Source organism: Balaenoptera borealis (genome assembly GCF_965194805.1).
Source record: "Balaenoptera borealis genome assembly, chromosome: 16".
Taxonomy (NCBI): domain Eukaryota; kingdom Metazoa; phylum Chordata; class Mammalia; order Artiodactyla; family Balaenopteridae; genus Balaenoptera; species Balaenoptera borealis.
The window spans coordinates 44002008-44026452 of record NC_138872.1 but is presented as its reverse complement, the minus strand read 5'-3'; the positions used below and the strand labels follow the sequence as shown (position 1 = coordinate 44026452).

Genomic DNA, 24445 nt, shown 5'->3' with positions numbered 1-24445 from the left:
GGAACCTCCGTACTATTCTCCATAAGCTTGTACCAATTTACAGTCCTACCAACAGTGTGGGAGGGTTCCTTTTTTCCCACACCTTCACCAGTGTCTTCTTTGGAAAAATATCTATTTAGATCTTTTGCCCATTTCTTGATTGGGTTGTTTTTTTTTTTGACATAGAGCTGCATGAGCTGTTTGTGTATTTTGGAGATTATCCTTTGTTGGTCGCTTTGTTTGCAAATATTTTCTCCCTTTCTGTGGGTTGTCTTTTTGTTTTAAAGTTTCCTTTGCTGTGCAAAAGCTTTTTAAGTTTAATTAGGTCCCATTTGTTTATTTTTGTTTTTATTTTCATTACTCTAGGAGGTGGATCAAAAAGATATTGCTGCGATTTATGTCAAAGAGCGTTGTTTTGTTTTTTTAATTTATTTTTTGGCTGTGCTCTGCTGCTTGTGGGATCTTAGTTCCCCGACCAGGGATCGAGCCCAGGGCCCATGGCAGTGAAAGAGCTGAGTCTTAACCACTGGAACACCAGGGAGTTCCCTAAGAGTGTTCTGCCTATGTTTTCCTCTAAGAGATTTTACTCTCTGGCCTTACATTTAGGTCTTTGATCCGTTTTGAGTTTATTTTTGTGTATGGTGTTAGAGAGCGTTCTAATTTCATTCTCTTACATGTAGCTGTCCAGTTTTCTCAGCACCACTTTTTCCCATTGTATATCCTTGCCTCCTTTGTCATAGATTAATTGACCACAGGTGCGTGGATAGAAGAATCCACTTTATGGTGTTGAGTCCTCCTATCCAAGATCTGATCTTTCCGTCTATTCCAGTTGTTTAAGGTTTTTCTCATTCAAGCATGTACAGTGACTGTACAGATAGTGGGGAGGTGCAGCAGCTTCAGGACAGCGGTTGCCTCCAGGAAGGTTGAATGCAGTAGAACAGGGACTGCGCTTCTATCCAAAATGTTGTAACAATGTTTTTAATACATCTGAATGTTTATGTAATACATATGAATGTTTCTTATGAAACTATTTTTCTATATCTTTGAAATATTTAATAGTTTAAAAAATACTTAGGGGCTTCCCTGGTGGCACAGTGGTTACGAATCCGCCTGTCAATGCAGAGGACACAGGTTCGAGCCCTGGTCCGGGAAGATCCCACGTGCCGCAGAGCAACTAAGCCCGTGCACCACAACTACTGAGCCTGCACTCTAGAGCCCACGAGCCACAACTACTGAGCCCATGCGCCACCACTACTGAAGCCCGAGAGCCTAGAGCCCATGCTCCGCAATAAGAGAAGCCACCGCAATGAGAAGTCCACTCACCACAATGAAGAGTAGCCCCTGCTGGACACAACTAGAGAAAGCCGAAAGCCCAAGCGCAGCAATGAAGACCCAATGCAGCCAAAAATAAATAACAACAAAAAAACACTTAGAAATCAATTTTAATGGAAAAGGACTTTTATTGCAAATACAGTGACTCTTCATATTACAGTAGTTTATTCTGATACACCAAATGGCCATAATTTATGTATATTTTGGATATAAAACTATACTTTTTTTTTTTTTTTTTTTTACAAATAATATACTTTCCAGTGTGATGACACTTCAATGAGGAAAAGATTGCATTCACAATAGAAACCATCCTCCCTGAGTCCACAGTCCTAAATAACAAGCACTGTCCAGACATCCCTGCAGTGGAGCTGACCCTGACAAAGGGGCTTCCCCTCCTCTATCCCTCATTGCCAGTTGACAGTCACAGGAAGTGAAGCATTTCTGGAGTGTCTGTATCCACCCACTATGGAGAATGCCAGTGACTCAACCAGAGCAGCAACAGTGAAATGGTAGAACTGCAGAGCCCTGACTTTGCATTTTAGTCTCTGTAGCCAAGGTCAGAAGTAAAACATTAAAACTATTTTACCATTTACCTTGCTGAGAGCCCCCATAACCTGTTTCACTAGTAAGCAGCAAAACTAGGAATTTTACCTAGGGGACCACTAAAAAAAAATGTAGTCTTTTCCAACATGTCTGTTTTCCCCAGCATCTGGCACATAGTCGACCTTCATTAAGTGCTTGTGGGGCGAACAGAGAATCATAATCCTCATCTGTCCAGGGGTGTGTGGCCAATGAGCCATAGAAGTTATGGCATCACAGTGGTTTACTTTTAAAAGATGTTCTTTCAAAATGAACTCCAGGAAGAAAAGTCTACACAGAGAGAGATGCTGAAGCGATCTTATTGAGTAGTTTGTTGAGAGCTCTAACTCTTTCTTCCAAGAATCGGGATTTTTTCTCAGCACCTCGTTGCTTCTCTTCAGTGACCTGAAGCGCTTTCGTTAGGTGAGCATTTTCCACATAGAGCTCCTTGAGCAGCAAATCAGATCGTGTATTCTTTTCAAACTGGACAGGGGAGAAAGCCACACTGCACTGTGAATCTAATGCAGAAATGCCACGCTACCAGCTTGCCCCTCCCAGTCTTCCACGTTGTTCAAACCACAGTTTGGGGATTCTTACAAATTGGAAACAAATATTGGATGTAATGACAATTTTTGTTATCCTGGCGGGAGAGAGGAAATTGAGAATCTGATGAACTATGTGGTAGAGAAAACTTAAGCCAATTTTGCACAAATTGATTTTTACCATAAAATGAAGACAAAAGACCAAAATCTGTAGGCCTCAAAAAGAAAGGAAATTGTCAAGAGTACCCTGTCAAATTGGGTGTCCAAGGAAATTGTCAAGAGTACGCTGTCTGCGCTCTCACCTGCCCGCCCAAGTCCAAAACCTTGGCGTCCTGATGGATCCCTTCCCATCTCATCTTTCAGCTAGGCCTTTAGCGTGGGATACAGAGCCCCCATCTCTTGGGTCCTAACAGCTGGTGTCCTCGTTTCCTTTGATGTGCTTTCAACCAAACCTGGGGTTTGGGTTGAGGTTTTGCCAGGAGTGACTGGGGGAGTCACCGAGTCTGACTGCTGGGAAGGAACGTGAGGACCAGGGACAGAGAGGGTGGGAGGATGGCAGTGCCAGCAGGGGAGGGGCTGCAGAGATGTGGGGGTGGTCAGGAGCGGGTGGCCTGCACAGAGTCACGCTGCCTGGGAACCTGCAGCTCCGGATGCCGCAGATGAACCAACCGTACTTGACTGCTATGTAAGGAAAGTATCTCTACAGATTCTCACATTTCATTTCCTGGAGCTCCAAGTAGAACTTTTAGGACAGCAATGGCCTCTCTCTCTCCTCTCCCCCTCTCAGCAATTCCACAGGACATGGGGTTCTCTTGGGTTATGTCTCCCTGATCAGCTACTTGAATGCCCAAACGAGGCATCATCACTCACCTGCTCTTTCAGCTCACGCACTTTCTCTTGGAGGAGCGCTTCCACGTTCTTCAAAATCATTTCCACCTCCTCCACCCGCTCTTCTGCGGCTTTCAGCTGTTTTTCATGTGCTTCCTGCACAAAAGGAGCTTAGAGATCAACACTGTACGTTTTAAAAAGAATCATTGCGGGTTTGTTTACTTTAGAATGGAAATTAGCTGAAGTGTGCAAATCTGAGCATGTGGATAACCTTTCATCCGTAGAGGGAGGGTTAGAAATGTCTCACAAGCCACAAAGCTGCATTTCTCATTGTAGTCTAAGCAGATCAGCAGACTGCTTTGTGCTAGGATTGGTCCTTTGAGTCCTAAATGACTCAAAGGTGAGTTTCCCCAAACACATTAGTCTTTCTAAAGGATTTCTGACTAAATTTCTTTGTTTTGTCAATAATCTCTCACAGCTTAACTGTCTCTCCAGCATAACGTTTTTGCATAATGCTGAAAGGCTATTCTTCGTTAGAATTTGTGTTTTACAAACGTCGAATTTCACCCACCTTTGCAGGCTTGGCCAGTTCCTCCCTCGTGAAGGTGCCTTGCCCTTGGCCCCACCCCCACCCCCACCTCATGAACTCTGAGGACCAAGTTGTGCCCCGCAGGCTTACACTTTACGGTGCTCACTCACTGATGCCTGAGAGGCTGCTTTGAGGTGGGAACCGCTGCCACCAGAAGTTGACAGAAACGGAAGCACAGAGAGGTTAAACAAGTGGCCTGAGGTCACTCGGCTGGGGTGGTGCAGCCAGGATCCAGATCCCTGCAGCGCGTGCTCTGAGCCACTGTCCTGCTGCCCTTTAAGGCTGCGACTCTGTTTCTATGTGTCTAGACGCCTAGGGCAGCACCTGGCACACAGCCGGGCTCCCCAAGTCTGTGCTGTCACTGCGCTGACCTCTTGTCCAACCACCCCCCACGCCCTGGCTACCTTTAAACATGCCGAGCACAGCCCACCTCAGGACCTTTGCACCTGCCTGTGCTCTCACAGGGCTACACAAGCAGGGACACTGCCTGTTGCCTCCCTCGCGACCCCTCTATCACCATCTTTCAGGCCTGGAAGCGGGGACCGTGTGTGTGGCTGTGTGGCTGGCTGCAGACACGTGCAGCCCAGAAGACAGACTGGGGGGCTTTGGGGGGCCTTCAGGGTCAGCTGCTCAACGCCCCCCAGTTCTCAGGGAAAGTTGGGTCCCATAGCTTCCATAAAGCAGTCCTCACGTAGTGGGACATCTGCGGGGCCATCTTCCCCTGGGCACCTGGGCAGCTTTTGGCTAAGTCACCAGAGAGCCAGCCTCCCCCTCCCCGTCGCCCTCAGCCGGCCCTTGGGCCCCTGTCCTCACTTACCCGTTCCTCCTCCCGGAGCTGCCGAGCCGCCTGCCGCTCCCCTTCCAGCAGCTGCTGCAGCTCAGCCACGCGGCCCCGAGGCACCAGCCGCTCCATCTGCTCCTGCAGCTGCTGCACCTCGTGGGCGTGCTGGGACCGGGCCAGCCTCAGCCTCATGGTGGCCCCGTGCAGCTGCCCAGGGAGAAGGCACCCAGTGTTGGGGTGACCGCCCAGAGCTACGGGGTCACTACCAGACACAGAAGACTGCATCTCTACCTTTAAGGTCACCCCACAAGGGAAGTGTCTGCAGCAAAACCCACGGCTCCTAAAGAGCCTATTTAGCTGAATTCTGACGCCCAAACTCCATTCAGCGGGCGCTTCTACACAGTGAGAGCCAGGAAAGCTTGCCTGTAATCCTCCACGTGACCTCCCGCCGGATTACGTAACCTTCTGTCATGTTTACCTTCCGGGTACATGACTGGGGTGTAATTCCTTTAATACTGTGACCCACGCCAGCTGTGTACGGCAGCCTTCCTCTAAGTGAAGAGTTCATGCCCCTGACACTCGGCTGCGGCCGGGGTCCCAGAGGTGGGTTACACGGTGATCAGCCAGGGGCTGGGAGCAGGTGTGGATGGGCCTCAGCACCCGCTCCCTGGGCAGAGAACCCACTGGGTCGTTGGTACCAAGCTGTCCAGAGCCTGGCCACTTCCCCTGACAGACCACCTGGGAGCCCAGATCTCAACACCACTTATATCACTTGGACTCTGGCAGCTTCGTCTGGAACACACAGAACTTCCCTCTGAGACCCCCCAGACAGGAGAGGCAACAGCTCTGCCAGGGGTCCTGCCGAGGGCAGGTTGGAGAGGAGGGTGCCGGCCATGCCAGGCAAGAGCGAGGCTGTGAGCCCGCAGCCCCACTTCCCTCACTGTCCCGTGTCACTGCGTGTCTCAGGGGCCACCCCAGGCGGTTCTCCAGGACGGGTCCCCCCAGAGGCACACGCGTACACACGGGTCCAGCAGGGCAGCTACCGTGCTCTTTGGGATGAAGACAGGGGAGGATAGTTCTCACACATCCTCCACCAGATGTAGCCTCCTCCCGACTTTCGAGATTCAGACGGCCACTCTACAGTCACTCTGGCCCGTGTCTGAGCCCCCGCCCGCCCAAAAATGCTCTTCACACCCCCTGCACAGGCTCCTCACCGCCCGCTCTCCACTTGGTTGGGTGGTACATCGGCACCGCCCAACTGAGTGCCCCGAGCCCCCTCCTTGTGAAGTGAGGTGCGGGTGGAGGCTGGGCTGCCTCCGGAGAGCCCTGCTCAACTGCCACGTGAGAAGGGGGACGTCCCCAGGAGAGCAGTGGGGCCACTGCAGCCGGGAAGCCAGGGCCTTCGCATTCTGGATGCCGGGGCGGGGCAGCGAGCCCCTCGGACAGCAGCCCCTCCTGCCCTGAATCCAAGCTGGACCGGCAGAATGTGGGGAAGTGATATTCAGAACTCCCGGGCACCGGCCTCAGAAGCCTAGCCACCTGTATGCTCTTCTGGGGGCGCCTGTTGCCGCACCACGAGAACCCCATGCCGTGGAGAGGCCGGTGCGGGTGCCCCAGTCCGTGGCACCCCTGTAAGTGCCCTCTCGGACGCCTGGCTCCCCTGCTGGACCTGTGACCTTGCAACCACTCATGGCGCGCCGGTGACCACTCCCTCCTCCGTGGCTCTGTGTGCACCTCACCTCCGCACACCCACAGGGTCCCTAAGTGCCCTGGAAGCTCCTTACTTCCCTTCTCCACACTTTCATCCAGGTGTGTTTCATGGGGGTCCTCGTCTAAATCACAAAAGGGGACGCCAGCTCACGTCACAGCAGCCTGCTTAAGTGCAGTATCTCCTGCCTGTGACGGCGGCTGCATGTTGGGCATCCCAGCGGGCACGGAAACCTCCGACAGCCCAGCCCTTCTGCCAGCAGATGGATGTGACTGCTTAGCCTCGAAGGCTCAATCTAGTCCAGGCAATTTCTCAAGGTTCCTTTTGCACTAAAAAGAGAGAAGGGAGCCCCCAGTACGTGGTGGCACCTCGGGGAAAGTGCCTGCTTACAGCGGGGGGCTGAGCCCACAGGAGCCTGACAGCACCTCATAAGGCCCCGGTGGGGGGTCCCGCACCCAGACTGACCCCTCTGCGGCCCCAGGCCATCTGAGAAGTGACTGTTCACACCAGGTGACCACAGCCAAGTCCAGGAGTCAGGCCAGGGGCCAGTTGGGGAACCTGGTGCAAAGGCTGGGCAGAGGCATGCGGGTTAGAGACCCTCCCACGGCCCTTTTCCTGCTGCCGTACCCGGGCCCTCCAAGCACACCCCAGGTCTGAGTCCACACTGGGCCCGTGGCCCTCAGGGCACCTCACCCCGTCACCTCCCTTCTGCTCGAGCTCCTCAGAAGAACCAGCCCCGCGTCCCTGCACCTCACGCTGTCAGGCACCCGCCGTCCCTCCTGGGCCCGCTCTGCTCACATCTGTTTGTCCCAGACCGCGAACTCCCTGCCTCCCCCGAGCCTGGTGCACGCTGGACAAATGCTGCAGCAGGAGAGCGGGTGGAATACCCACAGGAACGTGACACCTGGGCTCCACTGGGGCGTGGAGCCGGGTCACCTCGGGGGCTGCTCTGCCCTGTTGGCCTGGACCTCAGAGGCCACCTGCCGCGTTCCCTGGCCCCTGCATCTGTAGAGGGCACACCTGGAGGCGCTGCTATGGCCTCCTGCCCTCGTGAGGAACAGGCGCAGCTCTTCACGTGGCTCACTCGAGTTCAACCCGACCCTGGACTGAGCCTGACTCAGTCCTGGGCCTGGCGGGTGCCCAGCTAGCCGGGTGACCTGAGGCAGACCAACGATGCCCCTGGCTGGACTAGTCCCGGCCAGGCTGTCAGAGGCAAGGCTGACCCCTCCCGGGCTGGGACCACCGCGCACACCCACCTGGTCCCGACTCTCTTCGAGGGCCTCTCTCAGCTGTGACTGTGCCAGTCTCAGGCTCTGACGTTCCTGAGTCACGTGTTCAAGTTCAAGTTCAAGTTTTTGGATTTGGTTATCCTGTTTTTTAAAAATCAATTTCACAAGTATAAGAAGTATCTTACACGTTTAATGCAGAAACTTCAGGAAAGCAAAAATTACAAAATTCAACTCATCCACAATCCCAGCAGCCCAAGGACCACACCCGACGTTCTGCTGTATCTCCTGGCCCTCCCTCCATACGCACGGACTTCTGTCACTAAGACGTTGTATGCTGTGCTTTCCCCCTCTTATTATATCTTGAGTGTTAAATACTTTTCAAAAACATGGTTTTGAATGGCTGCACCATCATTTACTGACTAATTCAATACTGTTGATGATTCAAAGCTGATTCCAATTCTGTTTTGCTATTATAAATACCACAGCAATGAAAATACTTCCAGCTAAATCCGTACACAATGCTCAGTAAAGTTCCCACTAGCAGAATCATGAAGCCAGAGCACACGGACGTTCCTGATGCTCTTGAAGTATATTTTGCCATATTGTCCTCCGGAGAGGTTGTACCAACTTACTCTCGTATCATCAGGATTTAATTCCTTTCTGCTACTTTTTCTAGATACCAGGCTTTGCAAAAGCTGCTGAAGTCCACATATTTTCAGGGCTTGCTTGTTAAGTCCCTCACTTTACCTCCAGGCACATCAGGGCCGTTCCTGATCTGTTTTAGGCCAGCCTGTCTGCCCCTCCCTGCCCCGCCGGCCACTCACCTGCAGCTCCTCCCGGCACGCCGCCTCCTCCAGTCTCTGTGTCAGCAGCTGAACAGTGATGTGATTCTTCTTGCTCTGGGCCTGGTGGGTAGAGGCCTCCTCTCCCAGCTGCAGGACCCTGTGGTTGAGCTGGGACAATTCGTCCTTGCATTTCTGACTCTAGAACAAAAAGGGATAAAACACAGATGAAAAAGTTATGTTTTTAAACCAACAGCATTCCAGTGGTTCTTAACCAGGGACCCTCTTGCTCCCCGAGGGATGCTTGGCAATGTCTGGAGCCCATTTTGGTCATCACAGCTAGTGGGGTGGGGTTACTACTGGAGACTAGTGGGTGAGGCGCTCAGCGTCCCCAGAGCGATGGGCTCTCAGGCCACAGGGCAGAGGATGAACTCTGGTCCATCCAAGAAGCAGGAGACTGTGCACCAGGGGCGCTCACAGCCCATCAACATCCAACCACTGCTCTGGAGCACTGGCATGGTTTTCTTGTTTCTCCCACGGTTATTTCTAACATTATCTTAAGCAATTTGAAGGGAAAAAAACCCCTCGTTTTACTTGAGGCACGTGATTCTCTTCAAATCATTGTCATTAAACACAAAAACCGAGGCTCTCGGTGGGGGGAGCACACTGATAAAATCACCCACTTTGCAGACAGCGGATGCTGGACCCTGGGCGGTGCTGCCTGGGATGAAACAGCAGCCAGCAGGTGACACACGGAAGTTCGTTATTTCCAACCAGGTGTCACACACCTTCACACAAACCATGTTTTGCTCATCTGCTTTTCCCCAGCAGCCGCTCTGGAGGCCGAGGGTCTGCAGCCCTCCGTGCCTCAGAGCAGCGTCTAAGCACAGCTGGTGGGCGTGTCACTGTCGCCCCAGGGCTGGGTGTTCCCACCACATCAGCCAGGCGCAGGAAGAAGCAGGCTGGGGCGAGAGCTACGGGTCTCTCCAGGGGACAGCAGAGGTCTGAGAAGCCAGAGGTGACAAAAACACTCCCAGAGGACTTCCCTGGTGGTGCCGTGGTTAAGAATCCGCCTGCCAGGCTGCACTGAATCCACCTGGTTGTGCCTTCCACACACACACACACACACACACACACACACAGAGGCATAATAACTGACTGCTTAGAACGAGTTGCTCTAGCATTACCTTTTTTTCTCTAAATTAGTTTTTTCTTTAAATTTAACCTTCAGTTTTGAGTCACTTAGTTGGCTGTTGCATCATATGATTCTTTGGTTGTCTCCCAGTGATGCCAGATGGAATCAGCACAGCCCCAGGTGCTAGTTGCTAATGCCTATAAAATACCACCCACCCCCACAAAGGAGAATCATTTAAGAGTTCTTTGGACTTCATCTTCAAAAGTAGCCAAAGAATTCACGTGACAGGTTATCCCAGAAAATCTTTTGCAGTTAGTGAAATTAGGGTATAACTAAGAACATTCAGAATACTACACACACAGTTTAGGTGATCTTGGTATAGTGGTGGGACAGCAGTGAAGTGATTAATATGTACATGCTCTGCTGGGGGAAACTAAAGGGAAAGAGGTGTTCAGCCTAGAAAAACATTTCTCAGTGGATTTCCTATGAAGTCAATGTGTCTTGGGTTTAACTTTGAAACAAATTAAAAAATTTAAAAACTGACTTACTAGCATTTGTGGATTTCAGATTGAGACCCACGTAAAAGCAGTGTTTTATTCTGTGAAAAAAAAAGAATCCACCAGCCGATGCAGGGGACACGGGTTCGATCCCCGGTCCGGGAAGATCCCACATGCCGAGGAGCAACCAAGCCCGTGCACAACAACTAATGAGCCTGCGCTCTAGAGCCTGCGAGCCACAACTACTGAAGGCCGCGCTCCCTAGAGCCCACGCGCCGCAACTACTGAAGCCTGTGTACTCAAGAGCCCGCGTGCTGCAACTACGGAGCCCGTGGGCTGCAACTACTGAAGCCCGCGCGCCTACAGCCCGTGTTCTGCAACAAGAGAAGCCACCGCAATGAGAAGCCTGCGCACCGCAAAGAAGAGTAGCCCCCACTCTCCACAACTAGAGAAAGCCCGCGCGTAGCAACGAAGACCCAACGCAGCCAAAATAATAATAGTAATAATAATAATAAAATTTTAAAATTAAAAATAAATAAAAACACTCCCAGAAAGAGTAAGAGCTCAGCAAGGTGTCAGGACACAAGGTTGGCAGGTGAAAATCCAGTGTACTTCTATGTCCTGACAGTGAACATGCAGAATCCCATGTGAAAAACAAAACACCATTTCTGGCTTCTGGTCTGGCCTGCAAAGAGCTTGGAAGTCGTCACTCCCATCCTCCCAACAAGAAAAAGCTGAGTCACTGAAAACTCAACCACTCTTCTGAGACCCATCAGAGAACTGAGGTCACAGGGCAAATCAATGCCCTGAAAACTGGAGAGACGGCCAAAGAGAGTCCCAGCTCACCAGGAGCTGATGGCTGGAGCCCGAAACAAAGTGGCTACTGTGGGCGGAACTGTGTCCACAAACTCTCTGCTGTGTCTGGAGACAGGGCTTGCAGCAGGTCATTAAGGTTAAATGTGCTCACGAGGTGGGGTCCTAATCTGATAGGACAGTGACTTTATGAGAAGACACAGTGAGAGGGCATCGTCTGCAAACCCGGAAGAGCCTCGCCAGAACCAAGTCAGCCCTGCCTTGATCTTGGACTTCCGGCCTCGAGAACCGTGAGGCAATGAACTCCTGTGGTTTAAGCCACCGGTCTGTGGCATTCTGTACAGAGCCTGAGCAGACTAAGACAGTGACCATTCTGAAGTACACAGAGCGTTCTATTCTCCTGCCCTCAAGAGAAATGTCCTTTTTACCAGATTAGAACCAGCGTGGGGAAGGGGATACCCAACTGCAGCCCCCTCTAACCTTTCTGACTCAGTACACACCTATCAGAGTGGCTAAAATAAAAGAGTGACAACACAAGTGTGGACAAGGATGTGGGGAAACTGGATCAAGCACACATTGCTGGCAGGAACGGAAACTGTTACAGCCACTCTGGATAACAGTTGGGCAATTTCTTATAAAACTAAACATGTAACTACCATACAACTCAGCAACTGCTCTCCTGGGCATTTAGCCCATGAAATGAAAACCTATATCCACACAAAGACCTGCCTGGGAATGTTCACGGCACCTCTGTGACAGCCCCAAACTGGAATCAGCCCAGCCGTCCTTTAAAAGGTGAGCGTTAAAACAAGCTGTGGGCGACTTCCCTGGTGGTCCAGCAGTTAAGACTCCGTGCTCCCAAGGGCCCGGGTTCGATCCCTGGTCAGGGAACTAGATCCCGCAGGCCACAGCGAAGATCCCGCGTGCCGCAGCTAAGACCAGGCGCAGCCAAATAAAGAAATAAATATTAAAAAACAAAACAAAACAAGCTGTGGGACATCAATGCCTTGGAATAGTGTCCAGCAACAGGAAGAAGCTAACTGTGGACACACAGCCGGGAATTATGATATGCGAGACAAGGCAACCCCAAAGTTCGTATTCTGTATTCCTTTTGTATCACATTTTGAAATGACACAATTTTGGAAATGAAGGGCAGTTAGTGGTTTTCAGGGGTTAGGAGCTGGGGTAGGTGGGCAGGAAGGCGGTGGGTGTGGTTATGAAAGAACAACGTCAAGGATCCTTGTGGAGCTGGAGCTGTTCAGTATCTTGACTGTGGTCGTGGAGACACGAACCTACACAAGGGATAAAATTGCATAGAACTTGATACACACACGAGTACACAAGTAAAACTGGGGAAGCCCGAGTAAGGCCCATGGATTGTATCAATGTCGACATCTTGGTTGTTGATATTCATTATGGACTGATCCCTGCCAATTCACATGTTGAACCCCAAACCCCCAATACCTCAGAGTGACTGTATTTGGAGACGGGGCCTTGAAAGAGGTGACTAAGGTTAAATGAGGTCATATGAGTCCAACATGATGGTGTCCTAATAAGAGATGAGGACACAGACACATCCGAGGGATGACCATGTGAGGACACAGGGAGGGACAGCTGTATACAAGCCAAGGAGAGAGGCCTCAGAAGAAACCAGCCCTGCCCTGATCTTGGACTTCGAACCTCGAGAACTATGAGGAAATAAACTTCTGTTGTATAAGCCACTCACTCTGTGGTACTTTGTTATGGCAGCCCTAGCAAACTAACACAGATATATTATACTATAGTTCCATAAAATGTTACAACTGGAAGAAACTGGACAAAGTGTATTTCTCTGTAATATACTTCTTATAACCACCTGGGAGTCTGCAATTATCAATACTAATTTCAATTAAAAAAAGAATTCAAAAACAAAAACAAAAACAAGAATGACACATCCCAGCTTCTGTGCTTCAGTCCAAAAGCCAGTAAGTGAGACCAAGTACAGAAGGCATTTACTTATGGGGCAAAGGGAGACCAGTGTGGAGGTCAGTGCTGAGTGAGACAGGGCATTTACCCGCAGGGTAAAGGGATTAATCAAACAGTTAAGTAAATCTATTGAAGATGAGGAAACCAGGTTTTTCATTGCTAGAGGCAAGAGTTACAAATATGGAAACGGAGAAAACCAGAATTATCCCTGTGATGTTGGAATTGCAGATAAAAGTTTGAATTCATGGTTTTCAGTAGGGAGATATATAAATCAATATACCTGAAACCACGTGCGTGTAAGCCTAATAAATATACGTATACACTCCCTAGCTCTATGCACTAACTGCACCTGGACATAGCAATGCCCCAGGAGCCATGAGCACTCCTAGTGCCCAGATCTTGGTCTCTAAATACCATTCGGAACTAAAGGTCACCAAGGGCTCCTTGGAGAAACGACTGCTTCCAGGACTGGGGCAGGGAAGTACTAGATGAACCTGGAATATCGTGGGGCACCAGAAAGTGAGGAAGTGCTCAAAGAATGACCAGGACCTGTCAGGAGGACCCAGAAGTCACCCTGAGGGGGCTCTTATTGGCCAAATCTGGGACAATCTGAGCATAAAAATAAATACTGATGGTAACATATTAATAACCCATTGAATAAAACAGGAATCTATGATAGTAACATAATGATGAATAAATAAATGGAGGGCTTCCCTGGTGGCGCAGTGGTTAAGAATCCGCCTGCCAACGCAGGGGACACAGGTTCGAGCCCTGGTCCAGGAAGATCCCACATGCTGTGGAGCAACTAAGCCCATGCGCCACAACTACTGAGTCTGCACTCTAGAGCCCGTGAGCCACAACTACTGAGCCCGTTTGCCACAACTACTGAGCCTGTGCTCTAGAGCCTGTGCTCCTCAACAAGAGAAGCCACCGCAATGAGAAGCCCACGCACCACAACGAAGAGTAGCCCCCGCTCGCCGCAACAAGAGAAAGCCTGCGCACAGCAACGAGGACCCAATGCAGCCAAGAATAAATAAATAAAATCAATAAATTAAAATCAATAAATAAATGGAGAGAAGAAAAAGCTCTTCCTTACACTAGAACGCCAATTAACAAATATAAAAGGAAGCTGGGATTAGTCACCAACTGGCCACCATCACAGTCATAACTGACTGCACCAAGAAACAGAGGATGCTGAAACAAGGGGGTGAGAGTTTGATGAAGAACAAGATATTCACATCATATCAAAGCATTTCCCCATAAAATATTTAGCAATTACCAAGGGGAAAGTAACTTTGTGGAGAAGCCTGACCAACACCACCTGACCAAGAATCTAAGTTGACGTCACTAATGCTTGTGTCCCCGGACTGGATGGACTGAGAAGGACACAGCATCACTTTGGGGATAGTCACACATAATCTGAATCCAAGCACAGGGAAGCACCGGATACACCGAAACAACCGCTTGTAATCTTCAAAAGCGCCAGGTCATAACAACAAGGACAGGCGGACTGAAGCCACACGAGGTCCTGGGCTGGCTGATGGGGCAGTTTCATAGTCACGCTGATTTCCTAATCTGGGGTGTGGGAGAGGGCTGATGGGTCAGCAACTCACTCTCAAATCTTTCGTAACAAAGTTCTGTGCTTCCTTGTTGTAAGCTTGAAATTATTTCAAAATAATGGAAGAGGGAGGGTGGCATCAGCTTCATGCCAGGTGTCAATACTTCACCTGTGTGCAGAGCTCTTCCATCTCAGAGCAGGCCTTTTCCTTCTCTCTCTTTAAAACCTCAACTTCCTTCCTGTTGAAGAAGCAAAGTTAACAGTATCACTGACCCCTCATCACTCACGGTCACCTTGGCGGCTTGGATCTGTACACCTGCTCCTGGTACCCTACGGCCACTGCTCCGTCACTGTCCTACGCTATCGCTGCTGCTGGTCCAATCGGATCCCAGCTTCGGAACCAGAGGAACCCTGCCAGCACTGTAAGAACAAACCCTCCATGACGTTCCTCAATCACACACGTTAATCTCTCTCTGGCACATGCGAGTGCTCTTCACACCCAGCAGCATAAACACCAACACAGGCTTACATTCACTGACATCTGAGGTCAAAGGGGTCCCAGCACCAAACTTAGGGAAAAATGGTTCCTGGAGGGAAAAATCTTGCAGATTTCAGAACTGCTGTAATGTAACAGCGATCGCTTATTGACCATCCACTTTGGATCCCAGGCTTTCATCATCGGGCACTTTTATCAAATCAACACCGCATCCTCGGCAGTTTAGAGCTCAGCTCATCTTGAACGTCATTAAGAAAAAAGCCAAACAAACCATCCTTGGATGAGGCTCTGATGGTGAAAGCAGAAATCCACTGACAGGCATCCCGAGCCTCCACCGCAACACACACACACACACACACACACACACACACACGAACGCACACACACACACGAACGCGCACACACACCCACACACCAACACACACGGGCACACACACACCCACGCACCCACGCACACACACACAAGCAGACACACCCACACACGCGCACACACCCACACGCACACGCAAACACACGCACACACACGCACACACACACGCACGCACACACACACGCACGCACAGACACACAACCCAAACACACACGCACACACATGCACACACTCCCCCACACACAGCCACACACGCACGCACCCACCCACACACACGCACCCACGCACACACACACACACGAACACACACACACACACTCACACAGACACACACGCACACACACACGGACACACACCCAAACACCCACACGCACACACGCACACACACGCACCCTCGCACGCGCACACACACACACGTACACACGCACCCACACGCAACCACACGCACACACATGCACACACACACCCACACACACACGCACGCACACACACCCACACACACGCACAAACACACCCACACCCACACACATGCACACACACACCCACACACACCCACACGCACAGGCACACGCACATGCACGCGCACACACGCGCAAACACACACGCACCCACACGCAACCACACGAACACACACACGCACACACACACCCACACACACCCACACACACAGGCACACGCACACACACACACACGCGCACACACACCCACACACAGACACCCACACACACACACACCCACACGCATACACACACACAACCACCACACACCCACAGAAACACGCACACACACACACACGCGTATACACACACACGCACACACACCCTCACACACGCACACCCACACACGCACAGACACACGCACACACACTCACCCACACCCACACACACACGCACACACACCCACCCCCACACATGCACACACCCCGCCCCACATGCACACACACCCACACACCCACACACGCGCGCACAAACACACCCACACGCACACACACACGCATGCACGCACACACACGCACACACATGCACTCACACACGCAGACACACACCCACACACGCGCGCACAAACACACTCACACGCACTCACGCACACACCCGCACACACACACACACACGCACACACACGCACACACATGCGCTCACACACGCAGACACACACCCACACACACACACGCACCCAACCACACACCCACCCACACACACACACCCCCACACACGCACACACGCACGCACCCACGCAGACACACACACGCACACACACACACGCGCACACACGCACACCCCCCGCACACACACCCGCACACACACACCCTCACACGCACGCACACACACACACACACACGGACACACACAGACTCACCCACACACACACACGCACCCAAACACACACACACGCACGCACACACACACGCGCACAGACAAACGCAGACACACACGCACACACGCGCACACACGCGCACACACACGCACACCCACACACACGCACCCAACCACACACCCACACACGCGCACACACACCCACACACGCACAGACACACGCACACACACGCAGACACACCCAAACACACACACGCATACACACATGCACTCACTCACACACGCAGACACACACCCACACACGCACACACACACACGCACACACCCAACCACACACACGCACGCACACACACACGCACACACACATGCACTCACTCACACACGCACACACACACGCACACACACCTGCACTCACTCACACGCACACACACACACGCACACACACACGCACACACACACAAGTACACACACGCAAGCACACGCACACACGCACACACACGCACGCGCACACACACACGCACGCACCCACGCACACACACACGCGCACACACCCACACACGCGCACACACCCACACCCACACACCCACAAACACGCACGCACACACACCCAACCCACACACACACACACGCACACACAAACACCCCCCACACACGCGCACACACACACACGCAGCCAGCCACACACAACCACACCCACCCACACACACGCACACACACACGCACACACACACGCGCACACACGAGCACACACACGCACAGACACAAACACACGCACACACGCACACCCCCCCACGCTCACACCCACACACACACGCACCCACAAACACACGCGCACACACGCACACACACACACACCCCACACACACGTACACACACGCACACACACACACGCACACACACACGCACCCACACACAGACGCACCCACGCACCCACCCACACACACGCACACGCACACCCACACACCCGCACACACACACGCACACACACGCACACACACGCACACACGCACACACAAACGAACACGCACACACACCCACAAACGCACACACACACACACCACACACACGGACGCACACACACGCACACACACACGCAGACGAACACACACGCACATACACGCACACGCACACGCACACGCACATACCCACACACGCACACACACAGGCACACACGCACACACACATGCGCACACACACAGGCCCCCCCACACACGCACACACATGCACCCCCACACCCCCACACAGCCACACCCACAATCACACACGCACCCACGCAACACACGCACCCACGCACACACACACACACGCACCCACCCACCCACACACACACCCACAAACACACACACGCACACACACCCACAGACACCTACACACCCACACAAACACACGCACGCACACGCACACACGCACACACACGCACACACACACGCACCCACACACACGCACACACCCACACGCACACGCACACGGACACACGCGCACACGCACACACCCACCCACACGCACACGCACACACACGCGCACACACACGCTCAAGCACACGCAAACACACACCCACCCACGCACACAGACGCACACACCCACAGCCCCACACACACACGCACCCACACACACACACACGCACACCGACACACACCCCACACACACGCACCCACACACACACGCACGCACACACACACGCACACGCACACACACGCACACACACACACGCTCACGCACAGGCACACACACCCACCCACACACACACGCACACACACACCCACACTGACACCCACCCACACACACGCACGCGCACACACACACACCCACACCCACACGCACACACACACACACGCACACACACACCCACACACGAACACACACACGCACCCACACACACCCACACACACACACCCACACCCACACACACACGCACCCACACACGCACACACCCACACACGAACACACACGCACACCCCCCCACACACACACGCACGCACACACCCACACACACACCTATGTAAACATCCACACACACAAACACGCACGCACCCACGCACACACGCACACACACGCACACGCACACATGCACACACGCACACACACAACCCACACGCACACCCACGCACACCCCCACACACGCACACACGCACACGCACGCACACACCCCCACACAAGCACGCACACACGCACACACACGCGCACACACCCGCACACACACCCACACACACACACATACACACCCACACACCCACACACACGAACCCACACACGCACACACCCACACACGCACACACACACACCCCACACACGCACACGCACACACACACCCACACACACATGCACACTCACACACACCCACACGCACCCCCCCCCACACGCACACGCGCACACACGCAGACACCCACGCACACACACCCACGCACACACACACACGCGCACACACACACCCACTCACACCCACACACACGCACACACACACACGCACCCACACACACCCACACCCACACACGCACCCACACACACACGCACACACACACACGCCACACACACACGCACACACACACGCACACACACACACACACCCCACACACGCACCCACCCACACACACCCCACACACGCACCCACGCACACACACGCAACATGCACACACACACGCACGCACACCCACGCACACACACACGCACACACCCACACACACACGCACACAAACACAAACACAGCTCCTGCCTCAGTGCTCAGGCCCCCGACCCCTGACTCTGACTCACTGAAATCGGCAGACCAGGAATGCACCTCGGAGGAAAGCACAGCTAAAACCATTATCAGGACAAGAACAAACAGATTCTACTCGCCCAGAAAGGCTGCAAGAGTATCTCTCGCCCCTACGAGAATGCTCGATGCCTCCCCCGAGCCCTGAGCACAAGGTGGAGTTATTTCTGCAGGGTGAGCAGTGCTTGCAGAGCAGCGTCAGAGGCACAGGGGCCTGTGCTGGAGCTGGTGGCGGTGGTGCTGACCCGGCACCTCCTACTTCTGCGAGTGAGGCGCTCAGGAAGGAGGCCCGAGGCCTGTGCCTGGCAAGGCTGGTCAGAGGGCAGCACAGCTCTCCTGGAATGCGGGTTATCTGTGAACACGTCCCACTTTCTACAGCAATGCCTTCTAAGCTTACTCTACGAAGAGCAAGCCCTGTCAGGGACCGGGCGGTCGGGGTGGGACCACTGAGACGGCCCTTACCTCTGTGCAGCCTCTGTCCTTTCTGCAGCTTCAAGCTCTTGCTGGATCCTTGCCAGCTCATTTTTCAAAAACGTGTTTTCTTCAGAAAGCCTATCCAATTTGATTCTGCATGGGAAATTTAAGAAAGGAAGAAGAGTGGGAACTCCAGAAGCTGGTCACCCCCACGCACTCCAGTCCTGCAGTGACCCTGCAGCCACACTTCCCCTTCCCTAGATGAGGGCACAGGACACCACTTCCTTCGCTTTCCTGTATCCCGTGTTAACCTGCTCTGGTTTGCATCTCCCAAGAGATAAGCTATAGAAGACAAAGCTTTCTTAGCTTCTAAAACAGCCACACAATCAACAACTCCCTGGTGCATTCAGCACCTTGGTTCTTTGTGTTCACAGCTGGCCGGTTCCTGCATCTTATAACCTCCACTGAAATGTGAGTGTGCCCATGGCAGGCACCAGTGCAAGATGCTGGGTGAGTCCTCGCGAGGTCATTGCAAGGAGAGTGGCCACCCCCTCCACCCAGGGGACTCCAGCACAAAGCTGAGGAACACAAGGACGGGGGAGGCTGGATCCCAAGGGAAGAGCGCCTCCATCCTACACCCTGAGCTCAGTACCAGGAGGAGCCTGGGACGATGCCCGTATCAGTGGACAGAGGGCGACCTGATGCAACATGGAGCCTTCACAGGGAAAAGCAAGTACCGACAGTGGCTGCCGGGACCAAGTCTCCCCGGAGCCCCCCTGGCTTCCGATGCTCTTAGAGTCTCCCTGGGAAGGTAACCCCATCGATGTGTGACACACAAGCAACTGACCAGTAAAGATCACGGGGAGGCAGCCTGAGACCCACGCCTGCTGCCCAGAGAGTCTATCCTTAACGCATCTTGGTCTTGCAGATATTTATTCCCCTAAACAGGTCTCTACCTGGCATTAGCTTCTTTTCAATCTAAAAGTACTCAAAGCCACATGACCTCATATGTTTATGTATTATTCTTATAATGTCAAGCATAAGGATCTCCTTCATAAGCATAAGTACCACTTCATTTTTCCTCATGAGGAACTAGAGAGAAAAATAAAGACATAGAAGTCAACGGAATTTTAAAAGCAGCAAAGGGTTTCAAGCAGGGGAGTGACACAAATGAGGTCTGTGTTTTGAACTGTCATTCCGGCTCCAGGATGGAAAACAAATTGATTCAAGGCAGGTGTGTGTGTGTATGTGGTTGGCAGGGGATTCTGCCGCCAGCTTCCTGGACCTCAAATAAGACGGCAGTTGCTCCACCCCAGCCGCGCACACTCACCAAATAACCAGAGCAAAGCTGATCATCTAGTGTGTGATGTCCTCACAGAAGGTAATGGAAACCTCCAGGGGTCCCCAAACAAAACAACCCCAGAAGCTGAAACCAAAGCCATGAGCATTAAGCAACACAAACGTGGGGTTACCCTGAGGCCAGCACCTACACCAGTGTGGAGAAACCACACCTTGGATACATGCACTGGGCCAGTTCCCTGGAAGAGGTTAAAGTGGTCTCAGATTAAGAGGCTCCCAACTCTTGGCAAAAGCAAAACACATCCTTTCTGCAGGGAGCACCCTCTACTACAGCTCCCAGGATTCCCAGAGATAAACATCATGCAAACATGAGCTCACAATTAAAGATCACCACAATATACGTGGAAAAGGACCACCTCTGAGAGTCAGAAGAAGCCAGAACAACAGAATTAGATCCTGTAGGAACCTCAGATACCGGAATTATCAGACACAAACTAAGGAAAAATGTTATGAAATGTTTACTTAACTAAAAGATGGAAATTAAAAGAGGACAAGCAACAAGAAGCTATCAAAAATGATCAGACAGGACTAACTAAACAGAATTTTGGAAAATAAAAAGTCAATGTCAAAAGAAAAACTCACTGGCAGAATGTGCCATAGACAGAAAAGAAGTCGGAAGTAATGAAAGGTTAAGAAATGGAGGAAGAAGGATGCTCAACATCACTAATCATTAGAGAAATGCAAATCAAAACTACAATGAGGTGTCACCTTACAGCAGTTAGAATGGGCATCATCAGAAAATCTACAAACAACAAATGCTGGAGAGGGTGTGGAGAAAAGGGAACCCTCTTGCACTGTTGGTGGGAATGTAAATGGATACAGCCACTATGGAGAACAGTATGGAGGTTCCTTAAAAAACTAAAAATAGAACTACCATACGACCCAGCAATCCCACTACTGGGCATATCCCCTGAGAAAACCTTAATTCAAAAAGAGTCATGTACCACAATGTTCATTGCAGCTCTATTTACAACAGCCAGGACATGGAAGCAACTTAAGTGTCCATCGACAGATGAATGGATAAAGAAGATGTGGCACATATATATAATGGAATATTACTCAGCCATAAAAAGAAACGAAATGGAGTTATTTGTAGTGAGGTGGATGGACCTAGAGTCTGTCATACAGAGTGAAGGAAGTCAGAAAGAGAAAAACAAATGCCATATGCTAACACATATATATGGAATCTAAAAAAAAATGGTTATGAAGAACCTAGGGGCAGGATGGGAAAAAAGACACAGACCTTCTAGAGAATGGACTTGAGGACACGGGGAGGGGGAAGGGTAAGCTGGGACAAAGTGAGAGAGTGGCATGGACATATATACACTACCAAATGTAAAATCGATAGCTAGTGGGAAGCAGCTGCATAGCACAGGGAGGTCAACTCCGTGCTTTGTGACCACCTAGAGGGGTGGGATAGGGAGGGTGGGAGGGAGGGAGACGCAAGAGGGAAGAGATGTGGGGATATATGTATATGTATAGCTGATTCACTTTGTTATAAAGCAGAAACAAACACACCATTGTAAAGCAATTATACTCCAATAAAGATGTTAAAAAAAAAAGAAAAGAAAAGGGGTATATGAATATATATTAGTTTATACAGGCACACCTTGGAGATATCATGGGTTTGGTTTAAGACCCACAATAAAGTGCATATTCAATAAAGTGAGTCACGAAATGTTTTGGTTTCCCAGTACATATAAAAGTTATGTATACACTATACTGTAGTCTGTTGAATATGCATTAGCATTATAATGCTAACCATCATCTGACAATGCAGCGTTGCCACAAACCTTCGATTTGTAAAAAATGCAATATCTGAGAAGCACAATAAAGCAAAGCACAAAAAAGAAAGGAAACAAACTCAAACCAAAATTTTACCTGTAGGTGGTGGCAGGAATAGGATGGAACAGCCAAAATTTTCTGACTGTACCTGTTTTAAAAGTTTTAACTTTGGAACCATGTAAATATTTTACATATTGTTAAAACAAAATGAAATCAAAGTGGAAAACCAACGTACACATTTTGAAAACAAAATGAAACAAATGAACCTGTGTTTCATGTTGGTAGATTAGTCAAACTGGGGTTATTTAAATTACTTGAAAACACAGAGATTGATTGTATTTCCCTAGTGGGTACATACTAAGGATGAAAAGAATTACAAAGAAATCTTAACCTGTTTTTAGTAATCATATTATTCATAATAATGTTATTAGTAATAATATTCCTAAGAATAATATAATATTCTTTAAATAATAAACAGTTTATATATTGAAGAATAGAGCAAAAAAGTAATAGCATGGACTCATGTTGAATCATCTCTTCTAAAGAAGTATTTCTTAGCTCTGTCCACTGAAAAGGCCTAGAAACAAGGACCAACCCAGTAGCCATGAGCATCCACATTCATTTTTTTTTTTAAAGAGAATTTCTCTAGCTCTAGGCCTATCTTTTTATTTTTTAATTTATTTTTATTTATTTTTATATTTATTTTTGGCTGTGTTGGGTCTTCGTTTCTGTGCGAGGGCTTTCTCTAGTGCGGGGCCACTCTTCATCGCGGTGAGCGGGCCTCTCACTATCGCGGCCTCTCTTGTTGCGGAGCACAGGCTCCAGACGCGCAGGCTCAGTAGTTGTGGCTCACGGGCCTAGTTGCTCTGCAGCATGTGAGATCTTCCCAGACCAGGGCTTGAACCCGTGTCCCCTGCATTGGCAGGCGGATTCTCAACCACTGCGCCACCAGGGAAGCCTCACATTCTTGAGTCTATATGCCATTTCCCGTGAAAGGAAACCAGGACTCTTGGGGGGAAAATGGCTGATTCCAGGTCTCAGATAGATTAAAGATGTACAAGCTGAGCATGGAAAGCAAAGAAAGTATCAAGGACTACGAGGGGAGTGCTGAAAAGACTTGGGAGCTGATTCGAAGGAGCTCGCATTAGCCAAAGAAAGGACAATCTGAGCATCAAAATGATAAACTGCAGTGAATTGCATCACATCAGTTGCGTTAGAAGCATGAATGATAATGACACCTAACAATAACAGTTTTAAAACTGAAACCTCTTTGGGGCTCCTTGGAGAATATGAAGGAGGAAACTCATTTTGGAAAATGGTAAATGAAAGAATGGAGTCAAGCATCTATCTGCCGTTACTGCACAAATTCTATCTCAGGGTAGCCACATTGTTTACGAGGGAAATCTCTTTTTTATAGAAGAATTCCAGCTAATAAATGCAGCAGGAATAAAAAAACTAGATTAATGCCGTTTTGTAGCCCTAATGCATGGAGGCAAGTAGCTGCTAAAGCATTAGGTGAAAAGCTTAAGAGAGACCTTAGTAGTGGATGGGTATGGATAGCACCTAGGCCCATTGATCAATCTTAACATCCAAAAAGGGACACCAGGATTTCCCTGGTGGCGCAGTGGTTAAGAATCCGCCT

At 50.7% G+C, this 24445-nt stretch overlaps 1 protein-coding gene across 1 annotated transcript; it reads right to left on the bottom strand.

Moving 5' to 3' along the window:
- Positions 1–1400: 1400 nt before the first annotated feature.
- Positions 1401–19809, bottom strand: LOC309613511 (ninein-like protein). The gene is made up of 7 exons (XM_082360368.1): positions 19708–19809; positions 14487–14556; positions 8392–8550; positions 7595–7708; positions 4667–4837; positions 3303–3416; positions 1401–2373 (listed from the first exon to the last, which is right to left on the bottom strand). The coding sequence occupies exons 2-7, from the start codon at positions 14505–14507 to the stop codon at positions 2182–2184; spliced, it is 771 nt and encodes a 256-aa protein (XP_082216494.1). The 5' UTR covers positions 14508–14556; positions 19708–19809; the 3' UTR covers positions 1401–2181.
- Positions 19810–24445: the final 4636 nt, after the last annotated feature.

Coding starts and splice junctions, on each gene's coding strand:
- LOC309613511 (XM_082360368.1), bottom strand. CDS start 14,507: ATGGAAGAGCTCTGCACACAG. Junction 4,838..7,594: donor TCGAAGAGAGTCGGGACCAG/GTGGGTGTGCGC, acceptor CTCCCTGGGCAG/CTGCACGGGGCCACCATGAG. Junction 2,374..3,302: donor TGCGTGAGCTGAAAGAGCAG/GTGAGTGATGAT, acceptor TCCCCTGTCCAG/TTTGAAAAGAATACACGATC.